A 13,066-nucleotide genomic window follows, 5' to 3' on the forward strand; every position below is an offset into this window, starting at 1 on the left:
AGGCACCAAAGCTACAGAGAAACCCTGTCTTGAAAAAAACGAAAAAAAAAAAAAATCAAATAAATGTAGGTGTGTCGGGCTTACAGATGTGGGCCCCACACCTGGCTGGTTACATCACTTCAGGACCTGGAACCCAGGTCATCAGGCTTGTGCAAAAAATTCTTTCACCTACAAAGTCATCACCCTGGTTTCATACCTCGATTCTTAACCTCCAGGAATCTTGAGATTAAAAAAAAAAAAAAGTTTGATGTTTTAAACTAAAATTTGGAGTGATTGGGAATGCAGAAATGGGTAACAGTTTCACACCAGTTCTGAGTGGGCAACAGCTCTTCCGAAACCCCGTTCTAGCTCTGCACTTTCCCAGCGAAGTAAAATCCCTTGTTTAGATTCAGATCTGGATACACATATATAAATACAAAATAAATGTCACACTTTGGAGTTCGTGGACACTTGGTGGGTATTTTCATGATCTACAATACATATGCATAGACATACCTGAATTGTAAATTTTGTGTATGGTTTACCTGTATATTAGTGGATATAGTAATTCTGTGATTCCTATAGAGAAAACAGTTAATATTGTGGTTGTTTCTAAGCGTTCTTATCCATACATCTGTTAAATTGAACCCATAGTTCCTAGAAGTGGAAGAAAGTAATTTGCTGAGATGTCACTCGGGAGCTTTCCCCAGAGAAGTCTGGAAATGGAGAGTTTCCACACAAGATTCAGCACATGGACTCCTTTTAACAACCGGTCCTTAAACAGACAGGTGAGTTCAATTGGTAAAGTCAGTTTTACTGAGTACGTTGAGTCTTATGCTATTATGTTTTTAAAGAAAAATCATTTAGCTTTTGAGTCTTTTTTTTTTTTTTAATAAGCCTGACTATGTCTCAGAGTGAGAGGCTCCTCACCCAGGACTCTGTTACCCAGGAAGGCACTGCATCTGCCCACCCCCCCATCCTCCAGGACACCGTGGGCTTCTGTGGTGGGGGAGGGAAGTAAGGGAAGGGTTTCTGAGAGGTGGCAAGGGAGCTTTCATGTATGTTTCTATGTGTCTTTCATCTGTTCTTCTATCGTATGCACACTGCATGATTCCACGGAGCCTGAGAGCGCCTGTTCTTTTGAAAAGTAATTCAAGAAGAATTCTTTGAACTGTAGGGCAGTCTTGCCAGATTTTCATGGAGACTGAGTTCACGTGGGTTCAGCTCCTTCCACATAGTGGGAGGCGAGGAGGTAGCTGGCAGATAAAACTTGATCAACAGTAAAAATGATGGGTTTGTATATGTCCTTGTGTAAGAAAGTCAGGCTGAGACCAGGCTTTCAGAGATGTTAGTTCACGGTGTCTGTCCTCACTGGAGACACAGCTCACAAAGGTATTGTGCAGTTATTACTCATTTTCAGCTTCATAGGCATTATAAAGCTCCAGATTTAAGAGCAAAGAAACCAAATCCTTACTGAATGGTACTGCTTCCACCATTCAGGGAGTAGGGCCTGTAGACAAGGTGGAATATTGGATTCTTGCCCTGGGCCACACTAACCTAGGTAAACACAGGAGCAGTGGCTCATCGTTGCCCTTTGTTCTCAGGAGGCTCTTTCTGGCCCCTCTGTAATTATACACCCCCTGGTTTTCCCCACTGGCCCACGACAAGCCCTAGCTTGCCTGGATGCTGAATAAAAACACCTGAAGGCCAAAGCAGAGCCCCTCCAGCGTGCCTGAAAGTTACCTGTGAACTGCCGTGAGCATGCGACCATTAGCTGTGAGGTTACTAGCTGACCGACTGCTTAGCAACTGAGACCTTCTGGAAGCCAACAGTGAAATCTCGTTTTCCTCTCTTCTAGCTCTTTCAAGAAAGAGTTACTCTCATAAATCACTGGTTTGGCCTCTGGACCCACAAGCAACGGCAGGAGTTCTTATTTGCAATTCTTTCACAATGCTCTAAGTCACAGCTCAGGTAAAAATAGCATAACGATGGAATTATTGGTTCTTAAGCTAAAATATGGTAACATGTTTATATAACCCTTAAGGAGTTTTTCCTCTTTTCTCTATAAAAAAAAATGAGGCCATTGTTATTTTATGGTTTATGAACAGATCCTTCTAGTGCCTGCTTCCTCCTTGAGTCTGAAACAGAGCCCAGGGGGCTTAACACCTTCATACCAGTGGGCGGCTGTTTCATTTTTGCAAACACTTGTCAGTGGCTTGGTCTTTTCTCCTGGTCTATTAAATTCTTCTTGGAGCTATCAGATAGACAATAGATGCCAGATGGGTAGACAGTTCATAAGGATTTTTAAACAATGGATGGATCAAAAGAATGTAAAAAGGGACAGTACTAGCGGCCTTTAGGGTTATGGACAAGATATGCAGCTGATGAATTGTTTGTGGATTCCTGTCCTTATTTCTCCCTTCCCCTTTGGCACAGATACTGTGACATTTGTTAGTTGAAATCACAGCCAGGGAGACTAATGTTCTCATCAGGGATTAGTATTCTAGAGGTCATTAGCTTTCTCTCTCTCTTAGATTTATTAATTTATTATGTATGCAATGTTCTGTCTACATGCATGCTTGCACACAAGAAGAGGGCATCAGATCTCATACACGGTTTTGAGCCGCCATGCTGTTGCTGAGAATTGCATTCAGGACCTCTGGAAGAAGGGCCAGTGCCATCTCCCCAGCCCTTCATTAGCTTTCTCATATTGAGAAGGTCACAATGGTTCTGCAACTCTCGGATATTTCCCAGGTAGCAGAGCAAACATCAGACTCAAGAGGTAATCAGATCAACCAGGGACTTATTAAACAGCCAGCTAAACATTAGAAATACTCAAGATGTGTGGCTAACCAATATATTCTAGAAAGCCCATCAGCGTGCCTGGACCCGACCGAAGAACCTAGCTGGGCCAGTAGCAGGTGCTGTAAGGATGGTTTTGCAGGTTTAACCCCCAAAGAGGTGCTCTTGAGTCCTTCTGGGATAACTGATGGTAACTTCAGCCAACCATCATAATTCGATAGCATTTCTGAGATGCTGTTCTTTGTCCACGAAGTGAAACTCTTTACCAACTCTGTCAAGCCTACAGAGGAGACTTGAGGAAGTGACATTTCCTACCATTTGCTTCGTGAAACTGGGTATGTCATCAGTTGGGGTTAGTTGATTTCACTCTGAGCTCAAGGAGAAACTAACCTTCAATTTCTTATACAACTATCAGAAATCATCAAGAGGTAGGCTTGGTCAAACTGGCTTCTTCTCCCAAAACTGCCTTCTACCCTTCCTTCCAGCTGCCTCTGCCCATCACATTGAGATCAGTTATTTATTTTTTTCTCTTCTCCACTGGCTATCTCTCCTGTATCTGTGCTCATAGAACAGAATGTTCACTGAGGCTTCCTGGTGTGTGTGTGGGGGGAGGGGGGGGTCACTGGAAGGAAACAGCACCCTGGCTGTGAAGAGTGAATTGTGAAGACTCTTTTATTTAAATAATCTTTATTTACTCATACTTAAAGTGTGTGTGTCTTGGGAAGAAGGGGTACCAACAGAAGCCTGAAGAGTCTGTCAGATCCTTTGGATATGGAATGATAGGCATCTGTAAGATGCTGTGCAACGTGGGAACGGAACCCGGCTCCTCTGGAAGAGCTGTGTGTGCTCTTGACCACTGAGATAGCTCCCAGCCCTAGCACAGGCTCTTCAGTCAGTGTCTGAAGGTCAGGAAAGCAGGTTTCCCCATTGTTATTTGCTGTCATTCCTTTTACCCTACCTTGCAGCTTTCCAGAAAAAAAAAATAATAACCTACCAACCTCATAATCCATCATCACTTTGCACAGTTCATTCCCGTCTCAGGGACCATAAACCAGCAGTTTCTGATGTAACCACTGGAGGTCATTAGAGATCTTGTATGTTTGAGGCCTGACAGTCAGCCGGTCACTGGAAATTGCACCCTTGGCTACCTGGATTCTTCTTTCTGAGGGATAAGCATGTGCGACCAACGTGTTCTGTAGAATGTCTTTGCTATGCTTGACAGCAGCTGTGTTCCCACGGTGGGGGGGGGGGCGACGAGTGAGTCATAGCTCATGCAGCTGTTAGCATGCTCTGGACTGCTGATCTCACAGGAAGTTGTATGTGAGTTGCTGGTTTCTGGATCTGACTTCTGAGGTCATCTTTAAACTGTAGGGACGGTTTTGTTATTGAAACAGTCTGCTTCTCTTCACGCTCCCCGCCTCCCCAGCGCAGGCTTTCACACTTGGAAGGCTTCAGCCACCCTCAACGGTTCCCAAAGGTTCACTGTGGGTCGCTAACTAATTCAATTAGAGCTGTGTTTCATGTTAGTTAGTTCTAGAAGCTCAGCTCAGTTCTGAATCAGCTTCCTTTAAAAAACACCTTTATCAAAATAAATAAATAAAATACATCTTTCTTGAGATACAATTCGTGTACGATAGCATTTGACAAGGGCAGGATTCAAGTCATTAGTTTTAGGACCTGCTCAGATTTGTGAGGTCATCTACAATCTAAGTGTAATGCCTCCCCGTCCTTCCCAGAGCCCTCCTGGTCAATAGCAATCATTCTCCATCTCCAGTCGGTTCAAAGGTGCCCATACATGAGTCTACTTCCTGTGTCTCTAAATTTATCCCCTCTGGACCCTTTGTATAAACAGACCCAAGCAATACATGATTCTTTCATGTATTAAAATGTTAAGCTTTATGCATTTCATAGCACACTTGAGCACTTTTCTTTCTACCGACTAATATTCCACTGTGTGGGCTTGTCCTATTCAGCTGATAGACGTTTGGTTTGCGTCTCCTTCAGGCTGTTGAAGATCACGTTCCTGTGAACTTCTCTATCCAATTTTTCTAAAGGGGTGCTTGCATTTATTTATTATTGGTTATTTAAGACATAGTTTCTCCGTGTAGCCCTGGCTGTCTGGAACTCTCTCTGTAGACCAGGCTGGCCTCAAACTCATAGAGATCTGCCTGTCTCTGCCTCCTGAGTGCTTGCACTAAAGGTGTGCGCCACCTCCGCCTGGCTAAACTTAGAGGTACTTTTATTTTCCTCTTTTTGTTTGTTTTTCTTTTCTAGCCCTTTGATCTTTTTAGCGTAGGTAGAAGAGGGCTCAGTGGTAGAGTACTTGCCTAGCGTGTGCAAGGGCCTGAGTCCAATCCTCATTATGGGGGGAAAGAAGCTATGAAGCATATATGTTTAGGAGTGAAATGAATGGCTCTAACAGTAACAATGTTATGATTTATGGAGCGAGGACCGTGGCGGGTTAACGGACAGACAGATACGCCATGCAGAGAGAGCTTGGGTATGGAGAGTTTATTTATTGAGTATTGGGAGGGTATACGAGTAGGGTGGTATGGGGAGGAAGAGAACGGAGAGAAAGAGAAAAAGGGACCGGAAGAGGGGGAAGAGGAGGGAGAAGGAGGGAGGCAGACAGCCGCCTTTTCAGAAAAGGAGCTGTACAGAGAGAAGGGAGAGTGGAGTTCAGTTGGGGGCGGAGCTTGGGAGTGGGCAGAGCTTGTCTCTTAAAGGGACAGGGTACTCAAGTGACAGAGCAGACCAGCACAATCATAACAAACAGAACCATCAAACTCTAGTTATTTATTGAGTGTTCCTTTCGAAGCCTCCTTATCCCTGTAGTCTTTCTCCTCCCATAACTGCAAACTTAATAAGAGAAGCGTACATCACTTGGAAGCTTGAACTCTGTGTAAACTCTGCTGTCTTTACAGACCAATGCTTCTCCCAGGACAGGACCAGTGTTTGTTCTTTTTTTGTTTTTCCATTTTTTTTTTTAAAAATCCCTTTCAGACAATATATTCTGATCACCCTTCTCCCCTTCTCCAAGTCCTCCCAGATCCTCCCCAGCTCCTCACACACCCACTCTACTCCCTTTCTTTCTCTGGAGACCATTGTTTTAAATGTTTATTTTGCTTTTTTCCAAATATGTTTTAATTGGGATAGCCACATTTATAAACATGGTATTTCAATATCAGTAGGAATGTTATCCCATGTTTCTTTAAAACTTTATCCCTAATCTCTATGAGATAGATATATTTAAACATCTAAGACTTAACATTCCACCGTTAATTTTTAGGATGATCGTAAGTGGAATTTTATAACGAGGCTATTTTTCGCTGATTAAGCGTCTCAGGCCATCCTTCTGGCCAGTGCTCCTCCTAGACTTCCCTCTCCTGGAAGTGTTTTTGTCCCTCCATCACGCGGTTTCCCTGGGACAAAACAAGCCTCATGGCTCCCACTGGTGTCTGCCTTTTTCCACTTGACTCTGAAGGCAACTGGGCTGCTGTCTCCAAGTGTCTGTCACACTGGGAGAAGCCTCGGAGGATTGTGACTCGCTCTCCCTGCTGCACTGGCGGGACCGGTTTTAAATTGCTTCTGCCCAGCTGCCAGCATTGCCTTCCTACAAAGGCCTTTCATCCCGGACCTGGAGAAGTTTAAACTTGTTGCCTTTCTGGGTGGGTGGGGCAGCGCTCACGCAACTGCGTTTTCAAGAGGTGGGGGAGGGAGGGAAGAACGAAGGTCTTGAGCAACGCAAGAGAGATCAGCCCTGGCCATCTGTCTCCATCAGAGCAGAACGGACTTGCGGGCGGGCGGGCGGGCAAACATCTGCACCCAGGTACACTTAAGAACTCCAGTACACTCATCCGCTCTTTCCACGAGAAAAGGAAGGGAGGGAAGTCTCACTTTTGTGTGTGGCCTGAAGAGGAAACCAGGTGTGCAGTTTTTCAGAGACAACGCACTGCGTTTTAATTTGGAGCCCACACAGCTGTGTCACTCAGCGTTCAGAAACTCATTCTAATGGAGAATAGTTCCAAGTGTCAATGAGAACGTTGTTGGGGGGAAAAAAATACCTTTAGTGATGGTCTAACCCTAAAGCAGGATGGAACCAGCTTTTTAGGACCTTGACAATGGGCAGAGGGTTCCCTGCAGTGGGATTTGCCCCCAGAGAAGGGTGCAGCTTGATCTGCAACACAACCAGGCAAAGTGAAAACGCTAGCCGAGAGGCAGAGCAGAGCAAGTGGCTGGAAAATCACTGGGAGGGAACTGGGCGTGAGGGGATTCGGTCTAAGCCAACCTAGCAAGCTCCTGCTGGAGACAGGCCAGAGGATCAGACGTCCTCTGAGGGGCAGTGACGGACCAGGAACCTGATCACATTTCCAGGGTGATCAGGTTTCAAGAGGTTGGGGTTTGGCAATGTTGTTTGCTAAGACTGGATTTTACAATGGAGCTCAGAAGGACGGAGGAGGCAGCCCAGAAGCCTGAAGTTAGAGAAGTTTGGTCAGAAAGGTGCAGGCCGTACTCAGAGGCGAGCTGTATACCTCTGCACTTCAAACTATTGTATCTGGACGTGCAGAGAGTCTGGAAGCTAGGACCATTTTGTCTTTCTCTTCCTCTAAGGCCATGTTCTGAGCATTCTCCAGCTTTCTTCACGGTTTCATTTGTTTGAGACACTCACACACTGAAAGAATTATTCTTGTTCATTGCTGCAATGTTTTTGAAGGGATGGGTGGTGCTAATAAAACACTTGAGTTTGTTTATTTTATTTTATGTGTATGGGTGCTTTCACCTGCCTGTATGTTTGTACACCACGGGTGTGTAGTGCTTCAGAGGCCAGAAAAGGGTGTTGAATCTCCTGGGACTGGAGTTACAAACAGTTGTGAGCCACCATGTCCGGGCTGGGACTGGAACCCAGTTCTTTGGAAAAGCAGCCAAGAGCTCTTAACCACTGAGCCATCTCTCCTGTCCCCTCCCCAACAAAAATGCTTAGCTTAAAAGGAAAGGAGAGCCAAGTGGGCAGTGGCGGCGCTCTTCTTTAATCCCAGCACTCAGGAGGCAGAGACAGGCTGATCTCTGTGAGTTCAAGGCCAGTCTGGTCCACAGAGCGAGTTCCAGGACAGGTTCCAAAGCTACAGAGAAACCCTGTCTGGGTTGGCGAAACCAAAATGCAGAAATCCTGGGCCCATGATGCTGTCATAGGTTCCTTGAATCTGAAGCTGCCCTGATTAGAAAGTCTAAAACAGTCTTTTCTATTTAGTAGCCACGTCTCTGGTCATCTCAACTCTGGGGGGGAAGCACTTGGCAATCACACAGATATGAGAGAGCCCATCACACCCACACATGTGGGCTAGGTAGTTAATCAGAGGTGTGTATAGACTCTCTCCTACAACCAAGTGTATACGCTGTGCTGAGTACTTGAATCAGCTGTGGCCACAGAATCGGCCCTGCTGCCTGCTGCTTCCTTACCAGTGGGAAGTCAAGTTCACAAGCCCTGGCCTGGAGTTTGTAAAACACAGATCATGAGTCTTGATAGAGACGTTAGCTCAAGTAGCCTGGAATCGGATTGAGGAAACTGTTGTCAGGAAATTACCCAGGTGATCCGGTGCGTAGCCAAGGACAAAACAAGGTAGGCTCTCTAGGCCCAAAGGCTCCACGTGCCTTGCGATTCCCTACTTCCTGGAGGCAGGGAGACTGGCTCCACCGGCCGCCCTGGCTTTGTAAGTGTGTTTTGCATCCTACACTGCTGAGACTACTTAGTGGTTTTAGAAGATGCTTCATTATGCTGTTGGCCCTGAACTTGACAGGAATAATGAAGGAGATTTTCTTCCTACGTGGCTAGAAATTCCAGGCATAGATCTGGTTGCAGTTGAAGTCAAGTTTCAGCAATAAAAGCCAATGCCTTGTGTCTCTCATTCCCTGCTCTGCCATCAGCAGCCTTGGCTTCTTAGTCATCCTCAGTGTGTCTACAGTGGAAGAAAGTGCATTGTTTGGGGTTTCATTGTAACTGGACTAGCTTATAGGTTCAGGCCAGCACCCTCCCTACAACCCCCTGTACCCCTGCGAAGGCTGTGTTTCTCAGGCTAGTATCGGGATGACTCGAACTCCTGATTCTCTTGCCTCTACCTCCTGAGTGCTGAAGCTAAAGGTCCGTGACATAATGCCCGTGTACATGGTGCTGGGGATCAAACCCAGGGCTCTGTGCATGCCAGACAAACCATCTACTAACTAAGCCATACCCCTAGCTCAGGACAGCGTCTGGGTGACTGCTGTCAGTGACTGAGCCACATAGCATAACTTGGCCTTGATCCTGTGCTGCTTAGATCTAGAGTTAGAGTAAGTTTCTATGGATACCCATGGACCACAAAATAGAAACTGAAGTCATTACTACCTGTAACTCCTCCAGTTCCAGGGGATCTTATGCTTCTAGCCTCCTCAGGCACTATACTCACACGTACACACACACACACACAAAATATTTTTAAAGAGTAATCTGTTGGGCTGGGCATGATGACACACAAAGACTCAACATTCAAAAGATTGGGGCAGTCAGATGGCCACGTGTTTAGGACCAGCCTGGGCAATGTAGCCAATATCAGGGTAGCCAGGGCTACAGAGTGGACCATTATCCTAAAAAAAAAAAAATTAAAATACATTTTTAAAGAGGGTTTATTGTTTTGTTTTGCCGAGGTCTCACTATGTATTTGTTCTGATGTGGACTACAATAAACCCAATACCTTGTGGTGGATTTAAATAGGACTCGTGAGGCTGGAGAAATGGCTCAGTGGTTAAGAGAATGGGCAGCTTTCCCAGGGAATGCAACCTTGAATTCCAATACCTGTTGGGACTAAGGAGTCCTGGCCTTCAGCTGGATGTTGTGATTAATGAGTCCTGGCCTTCAGCTGCTCTTCCCTCCTAGAACCTTCTAATTAAAGTTACTAGAAGCTGTGCCTAGCTTAGAGGATCAGAGGATGGGATTTTCACCTGTTGGCCATTGACTGCAAGGTATTTAAGCCTACGTGGTGCTATTAAAGAGGGGTTTTTTGTACCAGTTTTTGAAGGTCTGTGTGTCTGTCTCTGCGTGAGTATTCTCAACCTCCAGCCCCTTTCCCGAAGCTTGCGAACTGGAGTCTAGCACATAGAGCGCAGACCAGGGCCGTGGTGCGCGGCAAACACCCACACAGTAGCTCACAAGTTTGTGTAACTCCAGGCCCAGAGGATTTGACAGCCTCTTCTGGTCTCTGTAGGCACTGAAGGCTCATAGTGCACAAACATACATGCAGGCCACACACCTGTTCACATAAAAATAAAGGAAAAAAAATAAAAACAAATTAAGTAGGACTCCTAGATTTCTCTAGGAAATGTATAGGTGCCCTGCCCTCAATGTTCCCTTTAACTTGTAGAGTTTCCCACAGTTTTCTACTTGTTGATTGTATCCTTCTGTCTCTTAAAGTTTCTGAAATTTGGGTGTTTGGGCCTACCTAATTGGATTGCATTTTTTTTTTTAAGGAGATAGGCTAAATGTTCTTAGGGTTCCCCTTCAGAAGGGCATGTCAGATGTCCCTCTGGCTGCCATCTGCCTTTCTTTGCTTAGATCTATTATGTTATTAAGAGTTGCGGAATGTTGACTTGTTAAAGTTCAGTCCTTTTTAGCTTACTAATTGAAATTCTTCAAAAGAGAGGCCTCTTGTCTTTGCTGAGTTCGTTTCTCTGTGTTTTTGTCCTGAAAAGGCAGACAACAATAATCTGGTTTTCTAGCTTCTTCCATATCTGGAAATTGAGTTCCTAGTAGCATTATGAACTCACGTAATTTTATTATGAATTTAAATATTTCGATGTGATCCAATTTCAAGTTGTTTGGTTAGCTGTTTTGTTTGGTTTGACATGAGCTCTCAGTATGTGGTCTAGGCTGGCCTAGAACTCACTATGTAGATCAACCCTGTCTGGGAGAAGGAAGTAAGGAAGGAAAAAAGGAAGTAAGGAAGGAAAAAAGGAAAGAACGAAAAAGGAAAGGAGGAAAGAAGGAAGGAGGAAAGAGGAAAGAAGGAAAAAAAGAGCATTTAGTTAGGAGTGTCCACTTCCCTTTTCCAGTGTTGGTATTTGTTGGGCTTGTTCAAAGCCCAAAGTACTGTGAGTGCTGATACGACTCATGAAAAATTTCATGCTAACATAAAGTTCACATCTGTTCTGATTTCCGTCCCTCCCCTAGACCTTTACTCTTGCATCCCAGCTGACACCTTCCCCATGGAACCCAGAGGAGGTGGAAGTGAAGCTCAAGGGCTCAGCTCTCTCAAGAGTATCTTACTGTAGCTGTCTTAGCTTGAGTGTGTGCGCGCGCGTGTGAGCGTGTGTGCACGCGCGCGTGTGTGTGTGTTATTCCAGTAGATTGCAGATTTACTTTTTCATTACCTTTTTCTGGAAGATGCTTTAAAATATTTATTGTTGTTATATTCCCCAGAACTCCTATGCATTTGAAGTTAGCACGTGGATTCCCCTTTCGACTCAGAGTTTTGATTTCTAGGAAGAGTTATTAGGCTTTATAAATATACCATAACTTATCCCAGACATTTATCTTGTTTCCCTGGCATTTGCTATAGAAACAACACATATAGGAATCTCCTTTAGCTGAGTCCTTAGCCATGTCCTCAATCGTTAAGGACAAACTCCTAGAGGAAGAATTGGTGAATTCAAAGGCACCTTGGGGTGGCTGTTGGTACCTCTCATTCTGCTGACTTGTCTTCTTAGTCCATGCAACTGCCTGAAACCGGTACATAAACTACCCAGTAGGCCCTTACCTTGCCCTAAGTGTTTTCAAGAAGCCACTAGACTGAGATGTGCTGCCTAGGCAACCAGAAAACAAAGACCTCAGCCAAAGCCACTTACCCTCTCCAGCCACCTCTCCAGGCTGTCCTCCCAGCCATTTTCATCAGAATTTTGGCAGCTGCTTTCTCCTTCATATCAGAAATTTAACAAAAAAATGAGATTGAGTCCCCTAGCACTGAGCTCCGTTGTTTTTGAAAGTACACACTGTGCACTCAGTAATACACCACAAAGTATTGTCATGAATTATTTAGATAAAACTATCCTTGTCACAAGAAAATGAGCAAGGCACATTTTGTTCATTTTCTCCTTATGTGTTGTTATTTCTCTTCGTTGATTTCTTACTTGGCAACATTAAGTGCAAAGTGACGAGCCGGGTGTCATTACTGCAAAAACCTTCCTTCTGTTGCTCAGGCATGGATTTTTTTTTTTTTTAAAGCGTAATTGGGCCATTTTCTGTTCTCCTTGCTTAAGATTCGTATTTCTTCACCATGATCCTGGTAGCAGAGCAGAGCAGGCACAAACATAAAACACGTATAACTGAAGTCTAGTTTCTAAGACATTCGCATTCTGCTTTCCTCCCCGGTCTCTCTGGGATGCAGCAGTAGAGTCTACAAAGTCGGATGGTGATGGAAGCAAACATTCCAAAGATACCCAGAGACCTTTCTTGGAAAAGATGGCTGAGGCTGGGCATGATGTTGCATGCTTGTAATCCCAGCACTTGGGATTGAGGAAGATGGTCAGTTTGAGGCCAGTCAGGTCTATCAAGTAGGTGTGAGCTATACACAGAGAGACCCTGTCTTAAAGGACCAGGGACCGGGATATAGTTCATTGGTGCAGTATTTATCTAGCATGTGCGATCCCCTGGAGTATGTACGATTCCAGCACTTCAAGAAAAAGTGGCTGGAAAATTTCAGCTTTTCATGTTATTTTGCTAATTTTTTTAAAATTCCAAGATGACAGCAAATTTTCTCTCAAAGGGGCTGGAGAGATGGTTCAGAAGTTAAGAGTGCTTGCTGTTTTGCCAGAGAATTGGAGTTTGTTGCCCAGCACTGGCTTAGAGCGGCTCGTGACTTCATGTAACTCCAGCTCCCGGGAATCTAACACCCTGTTCTGCCCTTGAAGGGTAATGTGTGTGCATGTGCACATATGCATGCTTTTGTGTACACACACACAAATATAAATAAAGTAAGTCTTTCTTTAAAAAGAAGAAAAGGAAGGGAAGAGGGGAGGAAGAGGAGGAAGAGGAGGGGGAGAAGAAGAAAAGAAGAAGAGAAGAAGAAGAGAAGAAGAGGAGAAGAGGAGGAGAAGAAGAGAAGAGAAGGAGAGGAGAAGGAGAGGAGAAGGAGAGGAGAAGAAGAGGAGAAGAAGAGGAGAAGGAGAGGAGGAGAAGAGGAGAAGGAGAGGAGGAGAAGAGGAGAAGGAGAGGAGGAGAAGAGGAGGAGAAGAGGAGGAGAAGGAGAGGAGGAGAAGAGGA

At 44.9% G+C, this 13,066-nt stretch overlaps 1 protein-coding gene across 1 annotated transcript in view; it reads left to right on the top strand.

Moving 5' to 3' along the window:
- Ect2l (epithelial cell transforming 2 like) overlaps positions 1–13,066 on the top strand; it is an 85,492-nt gene that overhangs the window by 11,317 nt on the left and 61,109 nt on the right. The window contains exons 2-3 of the mRNA XM_026786159.1: positions 634–767; positions 1,838–1,950. Of these exons, the coding sequence (XP_026641960.1) occupies positions 666–767; positions 1,838–1,950 (215 nt within the window). The 5' untranslated portion in view covers positions 634–665. The remainder of the gene's footprint in view (positions 1–633; positions 768–1,837; positions 1,951–13,066) is intronic.

This window comes from Microtus ochrogaster, linkage group LG4 (genome assembly GCF_000317375.1).
Source record: "Microtus ochrogaster isolate Prairie Vole_2 linkage group LG4, MicOch1.0, whole genome shotgun sequence".
NCBI lineage: Eukaryota > Metazoa > Chordata > Mammalia > Rodentia > Cricetidae > Microtus > Microtus ochrogaster.